This window comes from Rhinoraja longicauda, chromosome 1 (assembly GCF_053455715.1).
Source record: "Rhinoraja longicauda isolate Sanriku21f chromosome 1, sRhiLon1.1, whole genome shotgun sequence".
In the NCBI taxonomy this organism is placed as follows: Eukaryota; Metazoa; Chordata; class Chondrichthyes; order Rajiformes; family Arhynchobatidae; genus Rhinoraja; species Rhinoraja longicauda.
In genome coordinates, this window is record NC_135953.1 from 23,479,613 (window position 1) to 23,505,999 (window position 26,387).

A 26,387-nucleotide genomic window follows, 5' to 3' on the forward strand; every position below is an offset into this window, starting at 1 on the left:
ATGCTCCAATTTTAAGTAAAACACCCACTCCTCCCACCCAATCCCTCTTTCCTATTCCATGTCTCACTCCACCGATAACGGTGTACATCCTTTTCTCCCACTATCCTGTCCCCTTCCACCGATATCTTTCCACTTGGTTTTACATTTCACTCCTCTCCTTATCAGACACCCTTTTGTCTCCTTTTCATCTCTTATCTTTCACACTTGCTCTTTGTCACCATCTGCCAATCACAACCTGCATTCACCCATCACATGCCAGGCTTTGCCCCGCTCCCACCTCTTTTCCAGCTTTCTTTCTCTCCTTCTAAAATCATTCAGAACAAGGATCCCAACTTGAAAGGTCACCTATCCATTTCCTCCATAGATGCTGGCTGACCCACTGAGTTACTCTAACATTCTACATTTCCTTACTTGTCAATTTGGTCAATAATACAGCTATTACATACAAAGAACATTGAGACTATGACATAACATTTGGGAATGTTCACCGTATTTTATTTTAGTTTTATTTCATTTCACTTTAACTTTAATATTCAAAATTTGCTAGCCACACACATGTAAACTTAAAGAAAACCTATCAGGCAAAAGTAACTGAAAGCAGGGCTGCACAGTGGCATAGTGGTGGAGCTGCTGCCTTACAGCGCCAGAGACCCAGGTTCGATCCTGACTATGGGTGCTGTCCGTGCGGAGTTTGTACGTTTTCCCTGTGACCTGCGTGGGTTTTCTCCGAGATCGTCGGTTTCCTCCCACACTCCAAAGACATACAGATATGTAGGTTAATTAGCTTAGTATACATGTAAAATTGTTCCTAATGTGTGTAGGATAGTGCTAATGTATGGGGATCCCTGGTCAGTGTGGACTAAGTGGGCCGAAGTGTCTGTTTCCGCGCTGTATCTCTAAACTATCCAAAAGCAAAAACACTGTAGATACTGGAAATCTGAAATAAAAACATAAAACATTTCTCCCTTCACAGATGCTGCCTGAGCTGCTGAGCGTTTATTGTGTTTTCTATTATTATTTCAAATTTATCGTCTGATACCATGTCTGTAGATCTGTGCTTTGACTCACGAACATCACGCTCATTTCTGAGACACATGTTTCTGAGTCCCAACCCTATTTCAGTAAGTTTAAAGTTCCGTGACAGTTTCTAATGGACACTTACTTAGCAAAAGTTTATTCTCTTTATTTACCAGTTCACAAATTAAGTCTGAAGGTCTCAACCCGAAACGTCACCTATCCATGATCTCCAGTGATGACCTGTTGAGTTACTCCAGCACTTTGTATCCTTTTGTGTATTAAATAGCATCTGCAGTTCTTTGTTTCTACAAATTTAGACATCAGTCCAAATGTGTTGAATTCCAGAGGTGAAGATAAAACTATCATTGAAGCATCATTTGACCAAAAGTGATAAAAATCAAGATAAGGTCAAGGAGAAAACACTGAATTGTCTGGAATCATAACCACATGAATGAAAGTGGATTTTGCCAATGCAGGCCAATTAGCGGTTCCAGGACATTATTACAGAAGTTGCTCAGCTCAATCACTTTCAGCTCTGTCATAAATTACCCTCCCTCAGTCAGAAGTGGAAATTTTGCTGATGATTATGCAGTATTCAATTCTACTCGCAACTCTACAGATCATGCACTTCCATCACAGACTGGAAAAACATTCAAGTACAGGGTGCTCATTAGCAAGTGTCAACATCCCAGGCAATGACCACGTCAAACAGAGAATCCAAACACCCACAAACTCCCGAAACGTCACCCATTCCTTCTATCAGGAGATGCTGCCAGTCCCGGTGAGTTACTCCAGCATTTTGTGTCTTACTTCGAGCCATGATCATATTGAATGGCAGTGCTGGCTCGAAGGGCTGAATGGCCTACTCCTGCACCTATTGTTTTATGTTCTATGTTTCTATGTTTCTACCCACATTTAATATTTAATAGCATTACCATCGACAAATATCCGATAATCAACATATTGGCCAAAAATCTATAAAACCAGATGCATAACTACTGTCAATAGAGGCAGTCCCTGGGTTGTGAAAGAATTCCGTTCCTGAGGACAAATCGTAATACAAATTTAAAGTTGGAAATGGAGAAGAACAGTGTGTGGGACTGGATCTCAGAAACAGCTGAGGTGAGAAAGCAAGCAGCTGCAGGAAGAGCTGGTGCCAGCCGGCCTGACTGGCTCAGTGAGTCAGCGAGTGAGTCTGCTCAGAGCTGCTGGACCCAGCCCACCATTGTTGTAGCATATTCATATGTATGTATGACCATAGTCAGGTCATCTGGGGAGTGCCTAGATAACTGAAAATCAGTCTGAGGCTGGGTATTCTGCATCGTGAGTTATCTTCTGAGGTTTTTTGCTTACGTGCAAGACAAATCAAAAGGCTGGAGAAATATTTGTCACGAATATGTAACCTCAACGCTCAAGAAAACTCAAGATGAGACAGTGCAGCCATTAACTTAAGCAAGCACTTTTCCATGGTTGCTATTTGTACTAGCTACTAAATGCATATGCAACAACTTGAGGAGACTTTTTTTTAAACAGTAACCCCCAAATTTATGACAAAAATGGAAAATTATGGGCAATGACCCAGATTAGACCTTTAACAACTTCCAGCATCTGGTGGATGATGGCGGGCAAGATGAGTCATGCAGATGATGAGGGATATTGGCAGGGTATCAGTGATGCAGTGGTGTACCATATAACAATGTGGGGGGGTAAGAGGGGCAGGAAAGGTCATGGTCCAGATGACGAGATCGGTCAGAAAAATAAGGGGGAGGATAAAGTTGAATGGATAGCTGTGTCAGCCAAATGTTAGCTAGACAGCTGGTATGGCTGCTGATGAAACCAGTTTAGTTGCGTTAATAACGGGATGTATGAAGTCACACAGATGATAAGGCAAAAGGTTGGCAGATGATTTTAAAAACAAAGGAACGCATTTGTAAAATAGATGTTGTTGCTCTTGATGCTAAATATTTTGCAACTCATTCAGTGGTCTACTTATCTAAAAACACACATCTATTACATCGTAAAGCCCCTTTGGCTCCAGTGAATCAGCGAAGAAAGTTAAAGAATTCCTAATTTAAGTAAAGGGAACTGAGATGTCACAAGTTGCTGTAGCCTTAAAAAGTCAGACAATGGTGAGAGGGGTTGGGAAATTAATTACTGAATTGCTTTAATTTAATAAGAAACTACAGCCTGAGTATTCAATGGGCTGGAACGTTATCACTAGCTGATAATTCTGAAAGGAACTGTCAATGATATTCTCCATGCAGGTCTGCTCATCTGACTTCCATTTCTGCACTTAGATGAGCAAAAAATGGGATGCCAGCACGTTGCCCCACACAGCCCACTCTGCCCCCGGACTCATTTCCTAGTCAAATCACTGAGTTCAAACCTTGCGACCATTCATTTGAATGGGGGTCAAAAACCTGATTAAAAAGTATTTGTTTAACTTTTTGCATTAAGTAATTTCTCCTGTTATGATGTTCCAAGTGCATTTTAATAATATAATTTTCAAGTAGTAAAGGAAAAATTACAGGCAATTCAAATTTCTTTGACAACTAGAACGGGGAAGTGCCACATAGATCCTGACATCCAGTTGCTTTCAACTGCCTCACAGGACCATTCCAACAGTTAGGCATCAAGGTCAATCGGAGTAAAATAGCTGCAAAATTGTAAGAACCAGAAGTGCACATGCAGGCAGTGGGCTGAATCAAGCACAAACCAGTCAACTAGTTTTAAATTATTAGAATACAAACTTATATTTATTGAGCGATGGACCTAATTACATTTACTGCATTATACATTAACTTGATACATAATAAAGCCGAATAGCAGATTTAAAGTCCAAAAATAAAATACTGCAAATTTTAAATGAAAGAGAAAATGCTGGAAAAATTTAGAACAAACAGAACTATGCAGAATGAAAGCAGATTAATATTATTTATTTATTTACTTTCTCTCTCTCTCTCTCTTTTCTCTTTCTCTTTCTCTCTCTCCCCTGCATGACCTGCTGAGCATTTTCAGCACTTCTGTTTCACTTTTCTCTGGTCTCCACTTTGAAAAGCATGTAAAATTACAACAAAAAAGAAATTCTCTCCAAAACATTACTACAAGCATTTTTATTATTTTTTATATCCACCTTGTATGGTAAAATGATCTCATGAGGATGGTAGCCAATATTTTCCAGAGAATATTAAAATAGACTACAGAAAGAAATTGTCGTCGTGGCTATCCCTCAAGGTAGAGGATGATGGTCTATGTCTGTTGATTTTATGAACTCTCAGGTGGCATGAGTCCAAAGTTGAGCGATTGAATCAAGTATTCACCGCTTCCGTGCCGGTTCTTGACTAGGAGCTTCCAGCCATCACCAGCTGATAGATTTGTTGCAGCCTTCATCCGCCTTCACAGCCGTTAAGTTCAAGATAACTTTGTCCGCCTGGTCCGCCGTTGAGGTCTTGTAGGTTAGGTCAAAATAGTAGAAGAGTGTATAAGGAGTAAAGAAGGGGGCAGAAAATGCATCCTTGCAGGGCACCAATGTTGAGGGTTATCGTAGAGGATGATTTGTCACCGATCCATTCTTTGTGGTCTGTGGTCAGGAAGTTGAGGATCCAGTTGCAGAGGGGAACGCTGACTACACGTTCCACGAATTTGGAGATGAGCTTGGATGGTACAATGGCATTGAAAGCAGAGCTGCAGCCAATGAATAGGGTCTGACGTAGGTGGCTTTCTTATCCAGGTGTTCAGTGATGATGTAGGACAAGGGAGATGGCATCAAATGTGGACCTGTTTTGGCAGTGGATGAACTGCAGTGGATTACGGTTGTTTAGTAGGCTGGATTTAACTTGGTCCATAAATAGCTTCTCAAAACAGTTCATGATGGTGGATGTCAAGGCCACTGGGCAGTAGTGATCAAAGCAGGAGATCTTGATTTTCTTTGGTACCACGATGAAAGGCGTCACCTTGAAGTAGGTGGTACCTCAGAACAGAGTAGGGAAAGATTAAAGATGCCCGTGAACACTCCAAATGGTTGGTTGGCGCAGTTCCTAAGAACGAGGCCAAGGACTCTATCCAGGTCAGTTTCTTTCTGTGGGTCCACCCTCAGGAAGGCCGTTGTAACTTCTGCAACAGTTACCCTGAGAAAAGGCACACTCATGTCTTGCGGGATGGATGTTGGCCTTCTGCTCAAAGCGAGCATAGAATGCATTAAGTTCATCAGGGAGGGCCGCGCTATCACCAGCGATGCTGCCTGACTTTGCTTTGCAGTCAGTTATAGTATTCAGGCCTTGTCACAGTCTGCAGGTGTCCGAATTATTATACGGGTACTCAAGTTTGTCCTGGTATTGTCGGTAGTGGGGATATGGAATGATCTACCAGAGGAAACAATATGGGCAGGTACCATAACAACATTTAAATGCCATTTGGACAGGTGCATGGATAGGACGGGTTTAAAGAGATATGGGTCAAACGCAGGCAGGTGGGACAAGTGTATATGGGGCATCTTATTTGGCATGGGTAAGTTGGGCATAAGGATCTGTTTCCGTGCTTTGTGACTCTATGACCCTAAGTCTGCCAGGGTTCTTTATCATTACATATCAGCTGAGTGCAAAGTACCCCTCAGTGAATAACAGATGAAAAGGAAAAGGAATTTCACTGTAACATCTTTACCTAGCTGACTAATTGTTCCTGCCACATACAAAAAATGTCTGTTGAGAAAGATACCAGAGGATGAAAAACACCTTAGAATAAATTATCAGAAGGAAGTGGCATACTAGCTATCAATTGAGAAGCAACAGAAATTAAGTAGGTACTTGCAATTCCTACAATCAAACATAATATACTTACATGCCACACCAGATGCTAATCCATATAGCAATCCATTTCCCACAGAGGTCTGCTCAAAAATCTGAGTTTTTTGAGGTGGACACTTCTCTTGTCGAATGAAGTTGTAAAGTAATGTTTTGATAATCCTGCTAGTGTTCTGAAGGCTGTGAAAAATGGTGGGGATGTGGACGGTTAAGGGAAGCGGAGGGAGAAGGGGGAAAAAAGATAAAAGTTCATTTATCTACGAGTAATACCCCAATTTTTTATTAATACACTAAAAATCAGTTTCTACTTGTTTGTGCCCCCAATTTGCCAACAATCAGCCACACCAACACAAAAGATCAAGATTCATTACACACAAATCTAATCCATCGCAAAATAAGAGTTTCTAAAATTAACTGCGCTAAGTTTTTAAAAAAGGACTGCATCCACTAAACTGTACATGAGCCCAGAATGAATAAATCACCATGGTGACTTCCTTCAACTGCACCAATAGTGGTCCTCAGAATTTCTTTAAATTAATCTTTATCTTTTCATCAGGGCTTGAACAGGCACTTGCAAAATATTTAATTTACTAAGAAACTGCTTGCTGATTTTTCAATAAAGCATTTGTATTTGAAATATTTTGGTCTGATAGATATCCTGGCTAATACAGTGTTTGGGACAAAGACCCATAATTTATTTATTTGCCTCTGTACTCCACAATTTGAGATTTGTAATAGAAAAAATCACATGTGATTAAAGTGCACATTGTCAGATTTTAATAAAGGCCAATTTGATTTCACCATGTAGAAATTACAAGTGTTTTTACATAGCCCCCCCCCCATTTCAGGGCACCATAATGTTTGGGACACAGCAATGTCATGTAAATGAAAGTAGTCATGTTTGTATTTTGTTGCATATCCTTTGCATGCAATGACTGCTTGAAGTCTGCGATTCATGGACATCACCAGCTGCTGGCTCTCTTCTCTGGTGATGCTCTGCCAGGCCTGTATTCAAGTCAAGTCAAATTTATTTGTCACATACACATACTCGATGTGCAGTGAAATGAAAGTGGCAATGCCTGCGGGTTGTGCACAAAATAATTACAGTTACAGCATATAAATAAAGTTAATAAGTTACTAAACATAGCACAAAAAGTGTCGACAAAAATTTAGTCTCTGGGGTTATCAAAGTTGACAGTCCTGATGGCCTGTGGGAAGAAGCTCCGTCTCATCCTCTCCGTTTTCACAGCGTGACAGCGGAGGCGTTTGCCTGACCGTAGCATCTGGAACAGTCCGTTACTGGGGTGGCAGGGGTCCCTCATGATCTTGCTTGCTCTGGATCTGCACCTCCTGATGTATAGGTCCTGCAGGGGGACGAGTGTAGTTCCCATGGTGCGTTCTGCCGAACGCACTACTCTCTGCAGGGCCATCCTGTCCTGGGCAGAGCTGTTCCCAAACCAGACTGTAATGTTGCCGGACAGGATGCTCTCTACAGCCCCAGAGTAGAAGCAATGAAGGATCCTCAGCGACACTCTGAATTTCCTCAGTTGTCTAAGGTGGTAAAGGCGCTGCTTAGCCTTACCCACCAGTGCGGCAATGTGCGTTGCCCACGTCAGATCCTCTGCGATGCGGACTCCCAAGTATTTGAAACTGCTCACCCTATCCACAATAGACCCATTTATCTCCAGTGGCGTGTACGTCCTTGGATGTTTAGCCCTTCTGAAGTCCACAATCAGCTCCTTTGTTTTAGTGACATTCAAGAGGAGGCTATTGTCCTGACACCAGAGTGCCAGATCAGCCACCTCCTCCCGGTAGGCCTTCTCATCGTTGTTGGAGATCCGGCCCACCACCACAGTGTCATCAGCAAACTTGATGATGGAGTTTGAGCTGAACCTGGCCCTACAGTCATGTGTGTACAGGGAGTACAGTAGGGGGCTAAGGACACAGCCCTGGGGGGATCCTATGTTCAGGGTGAGGGAGCTAGATGTGTGTTCCCCTATCCTGACCACTTGGGGCCTGGCAGTGAGAAAGTCCAGGACCCAGGCACACAGAGGGGTGCTAAGCCCCAGTTCCAGCAGCTTCTCAACCAGTCTGCTGGGGACTATTGTGTTGAATGCTGAACTAAAGTCAATGAACAGCATCCTCACATAGCCCCCCTGGCTGTCCAGATGAGAGAGAGCGGTGTGTAGAACCTGGGAGACCGCATCATCCGTGGACCTGTTCGGACGGTATGCGAACTGTAGTGGGTCCATGTTGCGAGGAAGGAGGGCGCAGATGTGCTTCTTGACTAGCCTCTCCAAGCATTTCATGACAACCGAGGTGAGGGCCACCAGTCGGTAGTCATTTAAACACGCTGGAGAGGCATTCTTTGGCACCGGTACAATGATGGATCTTTTGAAGCATGCAGGGACCACGGACTTTGCCAAGGAGAGGTTGAATATTGTGGTGAGCACTGGAGCAAGCTGAGTAGCACAAGACTTTAGTACTCGCCCAGATATACCATCTGGGCCTCCAGCTTTCCTCGTGTTCACACGCGTCAGAGCCCACCTCACCTCATGCTCGGACACCGAGAATGTGTGCACATCCCCGGCGGTGGATCCCCCTCCAGCCTCGCTAGCCAGCGCCCCTTCGGTGCTGTTTTTAGACGGCGAGCTGGTGGTGTTACCCGTCTCAAACCGTGCGTAGAAGGAGTTCAGGTCATCAGCTAAGGAGGAGCCGGCACTTCCGGTTGAGGGGGTGCAGCCATCTTGAGGGTATTGCAGCCATCTTTAGCTTATGCTTGTTTTGGGAACCTAGTACCCTTCAGTTTTCTCTTCAGCATATAAAAGGCATGCTCAATTGGGTTCAGATCAGATGATTGACTTGGCCACTCAAGAACTGACCATCTTTTAGCTTTGAAAAACTCCTTTGTTGCTTTAGCAGTATGTTTGGGATCATTGTCTTGCTGTAGAATGAACCACCGGCCAATGAGTTTTGAGGCAATTGTTTGAACTGTAGCAGATAGGATATGTCTATATACTGCAGAATTCATTATGTTACTACCATCAGCATTTGTCTCATCAATGAAGATAAGTGAGCCAGTACCTTCAGTAGCCATACGTGCCCAGGCCATAACACCCCCACCACCCTGTTTCACAGATGAGGTAGTATGCTTTGGATCCTGGGCAGTTCCTTCTCACCTCCATATTTTGCTCTTGCCATCACTCTGATATGTTAATCTTCATCTCATCTGTCCACAACACCTTTTCCCAGAACTGTGGTTGCTCTTTTACGTACTTCTTGGCAAACTGTAACCTGGCCATCCTATTTTTGCAGCTAACCAATGATTTGCATCTTACAGGGTAGCCTCTATATTTCTGTTCATGAAGTCTTCTGCGGACAGTGGGTCATTGACAAATCCACACCTGACTCCTGAAGAGTGTTTCTTATCTGTCGGACAGGTGTTTGAGCGTTTTTCTTTATTATAGAGAGAATTGTTCTGTCATCAGCTGTGGAGGTCTTCCTTGGCCTGCCAGTCCCTTTGCGATTAGTAAGTTCACCAGTGCTCTCTTTCTTCTTGGTGATGTTCCAAACAGTTGATTTTAGTAAGCCTAAGGTTTGGCTGATGTCTCTAACAGTTTTATTCTTGTTTCTCGGTCTCATAATGGTTTATTTGACTTTCATTGGCAACTTTGGTCCTTATGTTGATAAACAGCAATAAAAGTTTCCAAATGTGATGGAAAGACTGGAGGAAAGACCAGGTGCTGAGAGCTCTCTTATACCTGCATTCAGGAGGCAATTAAACACACCTGAACAATGCAGACACCTGTGAAGCCATGTGTCCCAAACATTATGGTGCCCTGAAATGGGGGGACTATGTATAAACACAGCTGTAATTTCTACATGGTGAAACCAAAATGTATAAAAATGACCTTTATTAATATCTGACAATGTGCACTTTAACCACATGTGATTTTTTTCTATTACAGATCTCAAATTATGGAGTACAGAGGCAAATAATTAAATGATGAGTCTTTGTCCCAAACATTATGGAGGGCACTCCATAAATAAGTCCTTTTGCTTGTGACAAACCCATTCTCTATTGGATTAATAAACCATTATCCCATAAACTTATCAAGGAATATAATCCAATGCATTCTAAAATTATCCAATCGTGAAAGATTTCTATTTATATTTTATTTGCTTATATGAAAATAAGTTTGAAAAAAACCATGAGCACAAATGTTATTTTCTATCCTTTCTTCGAGATCACCAACTGTGTTCAAAGAAAGAATTCTTGGCCAGTAATGCAGCTTCTTAAATTACATTTCTACAAATAATCCAGTGTTTTTGTTTGAAACCTGACCCATGACCTTTACAAACTTACTTCAGAACACAGAGCAATTATACCTTGTAACATAAACCTACATATTAGCAATATTCAATGTTATCTTCCTTGTAAAACGTTATTCTGATTTTCTTGAACAATACGAAGGAAATTCATTTTGGTTTACTGCCGACAGGCTGAACAACATCCTTGAACATCCACTTTTCAAGAGTGTTGGTAAAATTTGTTACTTGACACCTTGTAAACTAAGCAACAATTGATAAATAACCAAAATATTAATGTGTTTGATGATTATTTTTTTAGATTATCTCTCCCATTGGAAAGTAACCGAGCCCTTGCAAATGACACGCTAAGTGTGGTCCTGGATAAACAGATCACACTCCTCCTCCCTCTTGCATACATGTGGAGTATTTGTGCTCACTCCTTGACTGCATTGGTTGTCCCTTGGTATTCTCACACATCCTCACGCATTCCTAGTAGGGTGGTTGTTGCCCAATATCGCTGCATGTAAATTAATGGCAACCAAAAGAATCATTGGAGAGTTGATGGGATTGTCTGAGATTGTTTTTCAATGCTCCAGAGAAATGAGGCGAATTGGGATTAATGGGATTGCTCGCCTGTGACCAGGCGTGCACCTGATGGGCCAAACAATCTTAGTCTGTCATTATAAATATAAAATTATTTCTTCCTGCCCTCAAGATATAAGCAACCTCAGATTTACTCCTCTCTGAATAGTAACCGAAAAGATGTAGTGTTGATGTTTTCTGTGGCTGCGGTGTTCAGAACCAGTAAGCAGAGTCTCAAACTAACAGGTCAGCCATTCAGGATAGAGAGAAATTAAACTTCTTCGCCCAGAATGTCATGAACCTTAGAAATTCTCTATCCGATGGCTGTGGAGGCTCAGTCACCGAGTATATTAAACAATTAGTTTTTTAAATATTAAGGTGCACATATTAATAGTGCACAGCCAGGTATCATGTGCAATATTTTGTGGTAGGTGATAGCACAAACTAAATGAAACACTTGGTATAACCATGTCTTCTCATGGTTCCATTAAAAGAGCTTGATTGTTAGTCAAATGATTTTGTCCTACAAAGGAAAGGAGTGAAAGGGAATGAAAAGATGATATATATCATTTCAAGTTTATTTTATAAACATTACATCGAAAATATTGCACCTAAACTGGAAGAGTTATCCCCCTTTCAAAATGGAACTATTTATTGAACCACCAGGTGGCGCCCACAATGGCCGCCTCGCCAACAGTCTGTCTCGTCCCTTCATACTTTGTTTTTTTTAGTATGTATTAAATGTATGGTTTAGTGTTCTTTGGCTTGTTTTATGTGGGATGTAAGGGGGTTCGGGGGTGAGGGGGTTCGGGGAAACTTTAAAAAATCTCTTACCTCGACAGAAATGCAATTGTTTCCCGTATCGCATCTCCGTCCTCACTGCGGCCTAACACCAAGGAGCTGGCGGCCTCTGCTGGAGACCGACTTCGGGAACTCCAACCCCGGGAGCCTGCAGGACTTAACATCGTGGAGATGGCGATCCCTGTCGGGGATCGACCTTGGAGCTCCAACTGCGGGAACCTGCAGACTTAACTTCGTGGAGCTCGCGGTCTCTGGTTGGAGACCGACTTCGAGAGCTCCAAGCCTCAGGAGCTCCGACCACCCCGATCGCAGGGGCTTCGATCGCCCCGACGCGGGGGCTTCGATCGCCCCGACGTGGGGCTTCGATCGCCCAGACGCGGGGGCTTTGATCGCCCCGACTGGGGATGGTTCGACTGCCCCGACCGCGGGAGAATAAAGAGGAAGAAGTTTAGACTTTATTGCCTTCCATCACAGTGAGGAATGTGGGGAATCCGCTGTGGTGGATGTTTATGTTAACTTTTATGTTGTGTGTCTTGTTGCTCTTTTTTAATATGGTAATTCGAGTTTCACTGTACCTTAATTGGTACATGTGACAATAAACTGACCTTTGAACCTTTGAAAAGTTTTGAGCTTTATTTGCACAATATTATAGTTCAGAATTATTTACAAATCATCCAGCAAATGCAATTTTGGAATACTTAAAAGAATAAAGTAGTTTAACTTAAATGTGAAACATTACATTAAACATCTGTAAATACCTATATAGTGACTATTTTCTGTTGCTATGGCAAAATGCTAAACATAAGGAGGATATTAGATCATGCTTCAAGTTCATTCTGCTCATCCATCAACTGTGGAAATTCCAAAGTTGGAAGTATCTAGATTTCAGAATGATCAGTCCTAAAAAAACATTTAAGTAATAGCTCATGACTTTTATTTGGAAGTTAGGGCCGACAGTTACATACTTTTTGAGTTGTGAAACTGTTGATCTAGTTACCTTCCTTTCAATGAATTAATTCCACATGACTGACACAGTCAAAAATAAGACAATGCCAAGAGCTTCCACTCCAAGTTACACTGATCCACGGCAGCTTGCAAAGCCTTGTTGACATGTTCCACAACTTTGAGCTGATGATCAGCACACAAATCACTAAGTATCCTTCCAGATGCTTCTATTTCATTGGTTATTGTTACCAAAGAGGACCTGTTTAACCAGTGCCTAATAAGCTTGGCAAATAAAATAGCAAATAGAACACATAGCGAGGTTTACCAAGGTTACATATTATGAACCAGCATTAATCCATAGATAAATGGTGGCATAGCTTGGGTATTATTAATTAATTCAGTAATGTTGACATCTTTATTATAAATGTACCCTCTAATCCGGGTAGCATTCTGGTAAAAGGTAAAAACGGGGAACTGCAGATGCTGGTTGAAAAATCTAGTTATTCTGGTAAACCTCCTCTGCCCCTTGCTATATCCACATCCTTCCCGGATTGGAGTGACCAGAATACTCCAAATGTGGCTGCAGCAAAGCCCTATAAAGCTGCATCATGACTTCCTGACTCTTAAACTCGATGGTCCGACCAATGAGGGCAAGCATTTATAAATCTTCAAATAAATTAGACACAATTCATCCTCACATTTTGAGAAAAGCACATTGCACTGACCAGAAAGAAGGTAAATCTCCGATGTGGTAAAACTTGCGTTTAAATATAGTTTCACGTTCAAAACCTCTCTTTCATAATGTACAAGCTAATATATCAATGCTGTGGGAATGGGAAGATGTGGCAAAGTTATTTTAAATAGTCTGCAGTTTCAGTCGTAAATTTTCTTACATAAGGATCAATGTAAAATCCAGCTTCAAAAACATTCAGTAAAGGACATGGTACTTAATGTAAATGGTTAAATACTTAAAAAAATGAATTCAGACAATAAATCAGCAGAACAATCTACACCATTGCCAAGGATACCAGGCTTATTCATTATGGAAAAATGAATGGAATTGCAGAATAAACACTCCTCCCCAACCAAAATAATTGAAAAAAAATGAATTCCATCTCTGGTGATTGGTTATAAATACTGATAAAGTAAGTCACTATAAATTCTTGTCCTCCCTAGTCTCTATTTTTTCTATCCTACCACACACAGAATAAGACTGTCTGTCTCAAAACTGTTACAATTTGTTTCGTTGGGTTGTTGCTGTTTAAATTAATTAAATTATTGCATCGTATGGGAGGCGCATTCCCAATCTCATTGTACCCCTGTACAATGACCATATAACCATATAACAACTACAGCACGGAAACAGGCCCATTCGGCCCTACCAGTCCACGCCGACCACTCTCTCTGACCTAGTCTCATCTACCTGCTCTCAGACCATAACCCTCCAATCCCCTCTCATCCATATACCTATCCAATTTACTCTTAAATAATAAAATCGAGCCTGCCTCCACCACTTCCACCGGAAGCCCATTCCATACAGCCACCACCCTCTGAGTAAAGAAGTTACCCCTCATGTTACCCCTAAACTTTTGTCCCTCAATTCTAAAGTTATGTTCCCTTGTTGGAATCTTCCCCACTCTCAAGGGGAAAAGCCTACCAACCTCAACTCTGTCCGTCCCTCTTAAAATTTTAAAAACCTCTATCAAGTCCCCCCTCAACCTTCTACGCTCCAAAGAATAAAGACCCAACCTGTTCAACCTCTCTCTGTAGCTTAAGTGCTGAAACCCAGGCAACATTCTAGTAAATCTCCTCTGTACCCTCTCCATTTTGTCGACATCCTTCCTATAATTTGGCGACCAGAACTGCACACCATACTCCAGATTCGGCCTCACCAATGCCCTGTACAATTTTAACATTACATCCCAACTTCTATATTCGATGCTCTGATTTATAAAGGCAAGCATACCAAACGCCTTCTTCACCACCCTATCCACATGAGATTCCACCTTCAGGGAACAATGCAGTTATTCCCAGATCCCTCTGTTCCACTGCATTCCTCAATTCCCTACCATTTACCCTGTACGTCCTATTTTGATTTGTCCTACCAAAATGCAGCACCTCACACTTATCAGCATTAAACTCCATCTGTCATCTTTCAGCCCACCCTTCCAAAAGGCCCAAGTCTCTCTGTAGACTTTGAAACTCTACTTCATTATTAACTACACCACCTATCTTAGTATCATCTGCATATTTACTAATCCAATTTGCCACACCATCATCCAGATCATTAATGTAAATGACAAACAACAGTGGACCCAACACAGATCCTTGGGGTTCTCCACTAGACACTGGCCTCCAACCTCACATACAGTTGTCAACCATTACCCTCTGGTATCTCCCATTCAGCCATTGTTGAATCCATCTTGCAACCTCACTATTAATACCCAACGATTTAACCTTATTAATCAACCTTCCATGTGGAACCTTGTCAAATGCCTTACTGAAGTCCATATAGACAACATCCACAGCCTTGCCCTTATCAATTTCCCTGGTAACCTCTTCAAAAAATTCAAGAAGATTAGTCAAACATGACCTTCCAGGCACAAATCCACGTTGACTGTTTCTAATCAGGCCTTGTTTATCCATATAATTATATATATTGTCCCTAAGTATCTTTTCCATTAATTTTCCCACGACAGACGTCAAACGAACAGGTCTATAATTGATAGGTTTACTTTTAGAACCTTTTTTAAACAAAGGCACAACATGCGCAATGCGCCAATCTTCCAGCACCATCCCCGTTTCTAATGACGTTTGAAATATTTCCGTCATAGCCCCTGCTATTTCTGCACTAACTTCCCTCAATGTCCTAGGGAATATCCTATCAGGACCTGGAGACTTATCCACTTTTATATTTTTCAAAAGTGTCCGTACCTCCTCTTCTTTAATCCTCATAATTTCCATCACTACTCTACTTGTTTCGCTTACCTCACATAATTCAATATCCTTCTCCTCGGTGAATACCGAAGAAAAGAAATTGTTTAATATCTCCCCCATTTCTTCCGGCTCAGCACATAGCTGTTCACTCTGACTCTCTAATGGACCAATTTTATCCCTCGCTATCCTTTTGCTATTGACATATCTGTAGAACCCCTTGGGGTTTACTTTTACATTACTTGCCAAAGCAACCTCATATCTTTTTTTCGCTTTTCTAATTTCCTTCTTAAGATTCCTTTTACATTCTTTATATTCCTCAAGAACCTCATTTACTCCCTGCCGCTTATATTTATTGTATATCTCCCTCTTTTTCCGAACCAAGTGTCCAATTTCCCTGGAAAACCACGGCTCTTTCAAATTATTATTCTTTCCTTTCCATCGAACAGGGACATAAAGACTCTGTACTCTCAAAATTTCACCTTTAAATATCCTCCATTTCTCTATTATATCCTTTTCATAAAACAAAATGTCCCATTTCACTCCTTTTAAATCCTTTCTCATCTCCTCAAAATTAGCCTTTCTCCAATCCAAAATCTCAACCCTTGGTCCAGATTTGACCTTCTCCATAATTATATTGAAACTAATGGCATTGTGATCACTAGACCCAAAGTGCTCCTCAACACATACCTCCGTCACCTGACCCGTCTCATTTCCCAACAGGAGGTCCAACACTGCCCCTTCTCTGGTAGGTACCTCTACGTATTGCTGCAAAAAACTATCCTGCACACATTTTACAAACTCCAAACCATCCAGCCCTTTAACAGAATGTGATTCCCAGTCTATGTACGGAAAATTGAAATCACCCACAATCACTACTCTGTGCTTACTACTAATATCTGCTATCTCCTTACATATTTGCTCTTCCAATTCTCGTTCCCTATTTGGCGGTCTATAATACACCCCTATAAGTGTTGCTAAACCTTTCTCATTTCTGAGTTCCACCCAAACAGCCTCCCTAATCGAGCCTTCTAGTCTGTCCTGCCAAAGCACTGCTGTGATATCCTCCCTGACAAGCAATGCAACACCCCCACCTCTTGCACCTCCGATTCTATCACATCTGAAACAATGAAATCCTGGAATATTTAATTGCCAATCGCAACCCTCCTGCAACCATGTTTCACTGATCGCCACAACATCATACTTCCAGATGTCAATCCAGGCTCTAAGCTCATCCACCTTTCTTACAATGCTCCTAGCATTAAAATATACACATTTAAGGGACCCATCATTTCTTATTCTCAGTTTATTTCTTTTCACTTCTTTCTCTCCTACATATTGGGTCTGAGTGTTTCCCTTTTCTGCCTCCTGCCTCACACACTGCCTATTAGCTATCTGTGTTTGAGTCCCTCCCCCCAGCCGTACTAGTTTAAAGTCTCCGCAATTACCTTAGCAAATCTCCCCGCCAGGATATTGGTTCCCCTCAGGTTCAGATGCAACCCGTCCTTTTTGTACAGGTGATACTTCCTCCAGAAGAGGTCCCAATGATCCAGAAACTTGAATCCCTGCTCCCTGCACCAGTCCCTCAGCCACGTATTTATCCTCCACCTCACTCCATTCCTATTCTCACTATCGCATGGCACAGGCAGTAAGCCTGAGATTATCGCTTTGGAAGTCCTTTTTTTTAACTCTCTTCCTAGCCCCCTAAATTCTCCTTTCAGGACCTCTTCCCTTATCCTACCTATATTGTTGGTACCTATATGTACCACGACCTCTGGCTCCTCTCCCTCCCCTTTCAGGATATCCTGGACACGCTCAGACACATCCCGGACACCGGCACCAGGGAGGCAAACCACCATCCGGGTCTCCCGACTGCGTCCACAGAATCGCCTATCTGACCCCCTCACTAGAGTCCCCTATCACTATCGCTCTCTTCTTCCTTTCCCTACCCTTCTGAGCAACAGGGCCGGACTCCGTGCCAGAGGCCCGGGCGCCGTCGCTGCCCCCAGGTAGGCTGTACTCCCCAACAACACCTAAACAGGAGTATGTATTGCCAAGGGGTACATCCACTGGGGTACTCTCTAGTCCCTGCCTCTGCTCCTTGCCCCCCCTAACCATGACCCACTTGTCTACCTCCCGTGGTCTTGGAGTGACCACCTCTCTATAACTCCTCTCTATAACCTCCTCACTCTCCCTGACCAGACGGAGGTCATCAATCTGCCGCTCCAGGTTCCTAATACGGTCCCTTAGGAGCCCCATCTCGTCACACCTGGCGCAGATGTGGGTGTCTGGAAGACTATCAGACTCCCAGATTCCCCACATCCGACACCCAGAACAATAAACTGCCCTGACACTCATACTCCCCAAACAAAGCCCTGTGCTCGGTTTCTAAACCTACCGCCCGGCCGCTACTCCAACAGCTCCAACCGCCCACCCAAAAGAATTGAGTGATCTCCTGGGAGAGGCGAAAAACCGGATTAAAAACCCAGGCCAATTTGGGGAAAAAAAATCCGGGAAATTCCTCTCCGACCCCAAGCTAGGCGATCGAAACTTGTCCGGGAGATCACACAGGTCTTACTCCTTACTAACTCCAGACAATAAAGATATATTGTATTGTATTGTATTGTATTGTCAGGGGTGTTAAACTACCGGCCCGCGGCCCGCATCTGGCCAGCGAATGGGTCCAATCCGGCCCGCGGGGTGATTTGTCACCTCCCCACTCCCCAGTTCCTGGGGGTGAGTGGAAGCTACGTCCATATCTGGCCATGCGATGACGCGGGAGGGAAGGGGCCGGCACCGGGAAAGGTGGGGAGTCTGAGCGTTGTTGTGGACACCGGGAAGTGCCTGGGCTGCCGCCACAGAGACCGCCACCATGTGCCTGATACCCAGTGAGTGCGTGGATAGAGGCTGGTGGAAGTCACCGCACTGTGAATGGGGCCGCAGCCAGCGGTCCAAAATCTGAGCTGCTCCCCAGGGTGGGGGCTCTGGGTTTGGGTTAAGGTTAGGTGGGATGTGAAGATGCTGGTAATGATGTGGGAATAGGGAAGAGAAGGGAGAAGGTAGTGGTAAAGGAAGGGGAGGGGGAGCAGATGAGGGAAGGGAGGATTTTTAGGGATGAGGAAGGGAAGAGAGGGTGTCGAGGGAGGGGAGTGGGGGAGTAGGTGGTAAAGAAAGGAAATAGGGAGGGAGGGGGTGACGAAGGGAGCAGATAAGAGAAGGAATGGTGTTTAGGGATGAGGGAAGGGAGGGGATTTAGGGACGAGGTAAGGAAAGAAAGAGGATGAAGTAAGGGAGGGGAGTGAGGGAGTAGTTAGAAGGAAGGAAGTGGGGATGAGAGAAGGGATAGGCTGAGGAAAGGGAGAGGGCAGGTGAGGGAAAAGGTGAGGGGAGAGAAGGATATGAGAGGTGAGGGGAGAGGATGTGAGGGGAAGGAAGAAAGACATAAGGAGAAGGATGGGGAGCGGGGCCTTCAGGTGAGATGATGGACAGACCATCTTTCACCATGCCAGGTAGCTGCTGTTTGGCTGTTCACCACCCAGCCAGCCCATTGTGGGCAAAACATAAACACTGTAGGAAGACTATAAGACAGGGGAACAGAATTAGGCCATTTAGCCCATTAAGTCTACTTTGCCATTCAACCATGACTGATCTATTTTTTCTCTCTCAACCACATTCTATTGTCTTCTTTCTCCCTGTAACCTAATCAAGACATATCTGCCTCAAAAATACCCAATGTCTTGGCCTCCACCGCTGTCTGCAGCAATGAATTCCATAGATTCACCACCCATTCCTCCTCATCTCCATTTTGAATGTATAATAATAATAATAATACATTTTATTTATATAGCGCTTTTCATATACTCAAAGACGCTTTACAGAGATTTTGAGAACATAGGGAAATTAATAAATAGATAAATAAGTAAATAAATAAATGAACAGAGAAAGGAGACAGTAGGTGAGGTGACCTTCAGTGGTTGAAGGCAGTACTGAACAGGTGAGACTTCAGCGATGTTTTGAATGTGGTGAGTGTGGGGGAGTCTCTAACGGTTTGGGGTAATGAGTTCCATAGGGTGGGAGCAGCGATGGAGAAAGCCCTGTCCCCCCAGGATCTGAGTTTAGTCCGGATGTGGGGGGATAGGAGATTGGCAGCGGCAGAGCGGAGGGTGCAGGTGGGAGTGTGCCTGTGGAGGAGGTCGGTCAGGTAGGATGGGGCCAGGTTATGGAGGGCTTTGTAGGTTATGAGGAGGATTTTGTACTGGATTCTCTGGGGGATGGGGAGCCAGTGGAGTTTATAAAGGACGGGGGTGATATGGTCTTTTATTCTGATGATATGACCTATGGTCCTAGACTCTATTACTGGAAACATTATTTCCACATCCACTCTATCTAGGGCCCAGATACCAATCATAAAAGTAATGCTTGCTAGGCAATCTTCTTCATAAGAAACTAAATTCATAAAGTGAAACGCATTGTAGTTATAGCAGAGACTGAGACACATGAGAGCAGGTTGAAAAAACAAAGACAACGAAAGCTGTGGGACCACGGGCGTGTGCGTTCATGCGTGCACAACTGATCCGGCCCGCATGAAGTCGCATTTTGCCCATTCCGGCCCGTGACCTAAAATGAGTTTGATAAAACGGTCTGAGTAATCCATATCAAAATAAATATTCAATACTGACATTTTATTTTAAAAAATTGAATCTGCAATTTGGCCACTGCTCGTGTTTAAGCTTTAACAACTAATAATCTTTGTGCATATCGCTCACACACCATAAAACTTTAATAGAGATCCTTATGTTCCAATGAGACAAGGATTTGTGGTTCTAATAAAGCAACATGCAAGCTATTTCAAAGGGCACAGAAGATTTGTTTTATGATATTCAAATGACACAGATCTAACTGGCTTCCAAACCGACCTATTGTTTTTCATCTACAGCCATTCTTCCATTCCCACCCTAGGGAAAATGCATAGTGGTCATTGCAGTACAGTGTTTTCATATGTATAATTCATAGCTTCGTAGCTCAAAGCGAGGTGCCCAAAACAGTCGATGGTGAGTAAATATTTGCAAATCACGGAATTACTGCTTTCTTTTTTTTCAGGATCTGGGCATTGTAGTACTGCAGTTGTTTCCCATTCTAATCACCCTTGTGGTGGTGGTGGTGGTAAATCATCTTCTTAAATTACTGCATGTTTTCTGATGAAGGTATTCTCCCAAGCGCTGGTGGGTAAGATGTTCCACGATTTGACCCAGCAACAATGTAACTGCAGCCATACTTCCAAATCTTGATGGTGTGCAACAATGAAGGAACCTGCAGAAGATGGCATCCCCAAATTCCTGATGCCTTTGTCGTTTTGAGTGGTAGAAGTGGCTGATTTGGGACATGATGTCAGAGTGGTGTAAATAAGTGGCTCTAGTGCATTTTGCCAAATTGCTAGACATTGCTGCCAATATGAATATTGCCGATCAAATGCATTACTTTGACCTGGATGGTGTTGAGTGTTATTGGAATTGCACTCATCCGTGTAAGCGGAGATGATTCCATCACATTCCTGATTAGTGCCGTGTAGATTGGGGATAGGCATTAAGGTTTCAGGCAATTAGTCACTTGCCTCAGAATACTTCACTTCTGATTTGGTCTTGAAGCCATTGCATTTATGCGATTGTTTCTGCTAAATTATAGCCAATTCTAACACAGAACCTGCAAAAGAAAGTCAGTGATATTTACCTACCCAAAAGTGTTAAAAATTAATATTTCCCTAAAAATAGCAACTCCACTGTGAAACACTCTCTGTCAGAAGTAGAAACCAGGAAGTTTAACAAAATTAACGAAAAAAGACACAAAGCACTGGAGTAACTCAGCAGGCCAGGCAGCATCTCTGGAGAACTTCTCTGTCAGAAGCCTGACTCTAATTGAGTGATCAAGATCTTCAAGCAAATCATGAGCTAAACTCACTTTTGAAATCATGAAGCGATGGATAGTGTAGACAGAGTGCAAAGAAAGAGGACTGAAGAGGAGACATGAAAGCAAGAGAGGAAACAAAAATGAAATCAAAGCTAATGCAAATCACAAAATACAGGTAAGTCTTTTGTCAGGAATTTACAGGTCCTGCATCACTCCGTTACCTCAGCCAAATTTTAATTTTCATGCATCAACATAGTATTTAAATATTGGGAGGATATTCAGGTGTTTACAGAATCAATGCAAAAGCCAATCTCAAACACATACAAGCGGACACCAGCAGGGGTCATTGGGTAGCAGCAAAGAATGGAGTCCCTCATTTTATTTCCATACAATTTCTGTCAGCATTAAGATCAATTGTGATGTCTCAACCACACTTTGTTCAGTTAGTTATTTCACACCATTGTCAAAGATCACTCACAGTACCATAAATGCTTTAATGCATTAATATTATAATCTGGTCAAATATTTTTAGCAGCAAAGAACAATTAAGAAATTGAGACAATTTGTTTATTAATAATGCTGTGCTCAATGAAAATAAACATAGACTCCTTTTACTTAAAAATTGTAGGACTTTCATCACAAGCAGATAAAACATTGGCACAAATAGGGATTACATAGTCTTGATAATTGAGGTTGATTTAATGGGTGTACCGGAAGAATCCAACGTTTTATTGCAACCAGGAGACACCAGGAACAGCAGATGCTGGTTTACAACAAAAAAATAAAGTGCTGAAGTTACCAGGTCAGGCAACGCTCTAGAGTCTGACGGGTCCCGTCCCAAAATGGCACCTATCCATGTCCTCCGGAGATGCTGCCTGACCTGCTGAATTACTTTCAGCATTTTATGTTATTATATAACCATCTGCATAGTGGATTACAGCCATTAAAGTATCCTGCAGATAGTGGCAAGAGCATTGAATAGATGACAATAATATCAATGAATAAGTCAAAGAGTCATACAGCACGGACACAGGCTCTTCAGCCCAACTTGCCATTTACCCATGCCGACAAAGATACTCCATCTGCACTAGTCCCACCTGCTCACATTTGATCAACATCCCTCTAAACTTTTCCTATCCATGTACTTGGCTGCATATACGTTGTTGGCTCAAAAGTACCACACTCAAGTTGTTTCATAATTTTTTGAACATCAGTATTTTAAGAAATAAAGATTAAACTAGCATTTAACGCCTTTTGGGTGACTAACAGCTAACGTCTAGCACCATCTACTGTAAACATTATGTACAAAAATAAGGGGTCTATCCAACTGAGATGAGTATAAGGAAGTTTGTTGCGCGGATTTATTGCAAAAGTATCCTGCATTTTGTGATCAAAAATAATATACATGAAAAAAATAAATTGCTTCTCTTCAAGCAATGGAGTGCTATCTTTCCACATACACAGTTAAAGAACCATGCTGTTTAAATCGTGATCCAGTGCTCTCTCAAATGCTTAGTACCTTGTGTTTTGGTGAACCAACACCTGCGGTTCCTTGTGCCTGACCAAATTAAGTGATCTGGTGATGTATTTCATATTTAGATTTTTATGCGTCCTTATTTTTCTGGCCTCCCGTTATGCTTTTTGTAGTAATCATAAGGTCAAAGGTCTTTGTTATCAAGTCAATGGCCACGCAAGTGTTGCTTCTTTTGGAATATAACTGACTGGAATATTTTAAAAAGCTGATAACTTTAACCAGTATCCTTTAGATATTCCTGATCTATTAAGTGTTTTCATAATTTTCTGTTTTAATTCAGATTTCCAGTATCCATGATATTTAATTTTTATAATATGCCTTTATTGTCATTGTACGCAAGGTACAACAAAATTAGAAGTGCTACAGCTGATAACAGTGCGACAGTGCATATCTTTCAAAGAAAATTGCACAGACATACGAACCAACACAACAAATACTAGTATCAATAAAAAAAACAATTTAAAAACCTAATAAATAATGAATGAGTTTTACACCTAAAATTCTAAAATAAGTTTCTTTTTTAAAATGTGCGACGAAAATGAGAGTAGTCAAGTCATGTGCTTCCATTCACTGTTCTTATGGCCCAGGGAAAGAAACTGTTTTTGAGTCGATTTGTCCTGGCCCTTAGGCTCCTGTAGCGCCTCCCAGAGGGCAGGAGAGCAAACAATTCGTGTCCTGGATGAGTGCTGTCCTTGATTATATTTCTGGCCCTGTTCAGACAGCGCGAGCAGGTGATGTCCTTCAGAGAAGGTAGTGGACAGCCGATAATTTTCTCTGCTGTCTTAATGACCTTCTGGAGGGCCTTCTGGTCTGCAGCCGGGCAGCCAGCATACCACACAATGGTGCAGTATGCCAGTACGCTCTCGATGGTAGAGCGGTAGAAGGTCACCAGCAGATTCTCCTTCAGTCTGTTTTTCCGGAGTAATCTTAAGAAGTGCAGTCTCTGCTGTGACATTTTCACTACCGCTTTGGTATTTGCAGTCCAGGAGAGGTCCTGGGAGATGGTGGTCCCCAGGAACTTGAAGATGGAGACCCTCTCCACTTCCTCCCCATTTATATGAAGTGGGGTGGGAGCCGCTCTTTGTTTCCTGAAGTCCAGCACCATTTCTTTTGTCTTGCTTGTGTTTAGTGCTAGATTATTTGCCTCGCACCATCCGGACAGAGCACAGACCTCGTCTCTGTACGCAGGCTCATCCCCTCCAGTGATCAGACCGACCACAGTTGTGTCGTCTGCAAATTTGATGATTGAATTGGAGGGGTGAATAGGAGTGCAGTCGTGTGTGTACAGAGCATAAAGGAGGGGGCTCAGCACACAGCCCTGCGGGGAGCCAGTGCTGAGCGTAATGGTGGAGGAGCTGTGGGGGCCGATCTTAACAGATTGTGGGCGGTTTGTGAGGAAGTCTCTTATCCAGGCGCAGATGGATGGGGGAAAACCCAGGTTATTATACAGCTTGTCCACTAGTATGTCTGGGATGATCGTATTGAATGCCGAGCTGTAGTCTATGAAAAGCATTCTTACATAGGTCCCCGGGCGCTCCAGGTGGCTCAGGGCAGTGTAGAGGGCTGTATTGATGGCATCTTCTGTAGATCTGTTTGCTCGATAGGCAAACTGATGAGGGTCAAAGCTGGGAGGAAGGATGGCGTTGATGTGTTGTGCCACAAGCTTCTCAAAACATTTCATAACAACCGATGTAAGGGCTATTGGTCTGTAGTCATTTAGACTACTGACAGCAGGCTTTTTGGGGACAGGGATAATAGTAGCCGATTTTAAGCAGGATGGGACGGTGGCTTGTGTCAGGGAGATGTTAAAGATCTTTGTGAGGACCTCTGAAAGCTGGTCAGCACAAGCTTTCAGCACTTTACCAAGTACTCCATCAGGTCCTGCCGCTTTATTTGGATCCACCATCTTTAGTACACGTCTCACTTGGTGTTCCTGTAAAGTGAGCGTGTTGGGTGTGATAGATGGTGGGGGCAGGATGGCTGTGTGTGGCATTGCAGTCTCAAAACGGGCAAATGATTTAGTTCCTCTGCCAGTGAGGTATCCACGCTGGAGGTCACAGATGTTTTTCCCTTTTAGTTGGTTATCTGCTGTAAACCCTGCCACACCTGTCGTGGGTTGTTCTGAGTTAGATGGTCCTCTATTTTCCTCTTGTAGTCCTCCTTGGCTGCTTTGATGCCCCTCCTCAGCTCAGCCCTTGCCGCGCTGTATTGTGCTCTGTCTCCAGACTTGAAGGCAGAGTAGCGTGCTTCCAAAAGACACTGTACCACTCTAGTCATCCAGGGTTTGCGGTTGGGGTATACCGGATGTGTTTGTTAACAGTCACATTATCAGTGCAGCTTTTTATATAGGACAGAACAGTTTCTGTATATTCCTCTAGGTCCTGGTGTTCAAATATAGTCCATTCTGTGCGTGCAAAGCAATCCTGAAGCTCTGTGAGTGCTCCTGATGGCCAGGTTCTTATAACCTTTGTGTCTGTCTTAGTTTGCCTCCTGAGCGGGATGTATGCTGGGATCAGGAGCAGTGAAAGGTGGTCTGAGAGACCCAGATGTGGGAGAGGTACTGCTCTGTAAGCGTGCTTTAAGTTGGAATAAACATGGTCCAGTGTGTTTACCCCCCTGGTGGCACACTGTACATACTGCACAAATTTGGGGAGTACTGTCCTTAAGCATGCTTTATTAAAGTCCCCAGCAATGACATGCACTCCTTCAGGTTGAGCCTGTTGCTGTTTGTTTACAGTGTCATGCAGCAGGGTGAGGGCTATGCTGGCGTTAGCATCTGGTGGTATGTAAACCGCAGTAATGAGCACTACAGTGAACTCACGCGGCAGATAGAAGGGTCTGCACTTAACAGTCATTGCTTCCAAATCAGGAGAGCAGTGGCTGTATATGATGTTACTGTTAGTGCACCAGTCATTGTGTACGTAAATACACAGACCCCCTCCTCTGCTCTTACCAGAGTCGCCGTTTCTGTCCTGCCGGTGGATGGAGCGCCCCACTAGCTGTACTGCTGCGTCCGGGATTAGCGGATGTAGCCAAGTCTCCGTTATAATCGTCACACAACAGTCGCGGATGTTGGGGTTTCCAGCGATTAGCAGCTCCAGTTCGTCTGTTTTGTGGACGATGGATCTGGCGTTGGAGAGGAAGATGCTCGGTACCGGTGGCTCGTGTGGCTGTTTCCTCAGACGAGCTGGTAGGCCCGCTCGGCAACCGCGCTTCCTCCTGCGCTCACAACGCCGCCTGCGCCGCCTCCTTGGTACGGCCGCAATCCAGGTAGATCCCGGTAGCCTCACTATGTTCTGCGGGATGTCATGAGCTCGGTGGAAAGTGCTCGTAACATCGGTCTGGCACCGCAGTCCAATGTTTAGCAAGACCGCCTTACTGTAGACGTAGGCGTATCTTGCTTGGTAACAGGTTCTTACACACACAACATTCACTATACATACAATCAAACAACACCATTGTATATTTGTATTATGCTAATTGCTTCTCCTAGAGTAAGCACAAGTCTCTATATAAAACGCTTATCTCATTTCCTATCATTGTTCTGATCTTCTATAGAC

The 26,387-nt window shown here is 43.2% G+C and overlaps 1 protein-coding gene across 3 annotated transcripts in view; it reads right to left on the reverse strand.

Annotated features, from left to right (window-relative positions):
* dym (dymeclin) overlaps nucleotides 1-26,387 on the reverse strand; it is a 247,668-nt gene that overhangs the window by 161,735 nt on the left and 59,546 nt on the right. For all 3 annotated transcript variants that reach the window (XM_078419291.1, XM_078419432.1, XM_078419366.1), the window contains exon 8: nucleotides 5,854-5,996. In XM_078419291.1, the coding sequence (XP_078275417.1) occupies nucleotides 5,854-5,996 (143 nt within the window). The remainder of the gene's footprint in view (nucleotides 1-5,853; nucleotides 5,997-26,387) is intronic.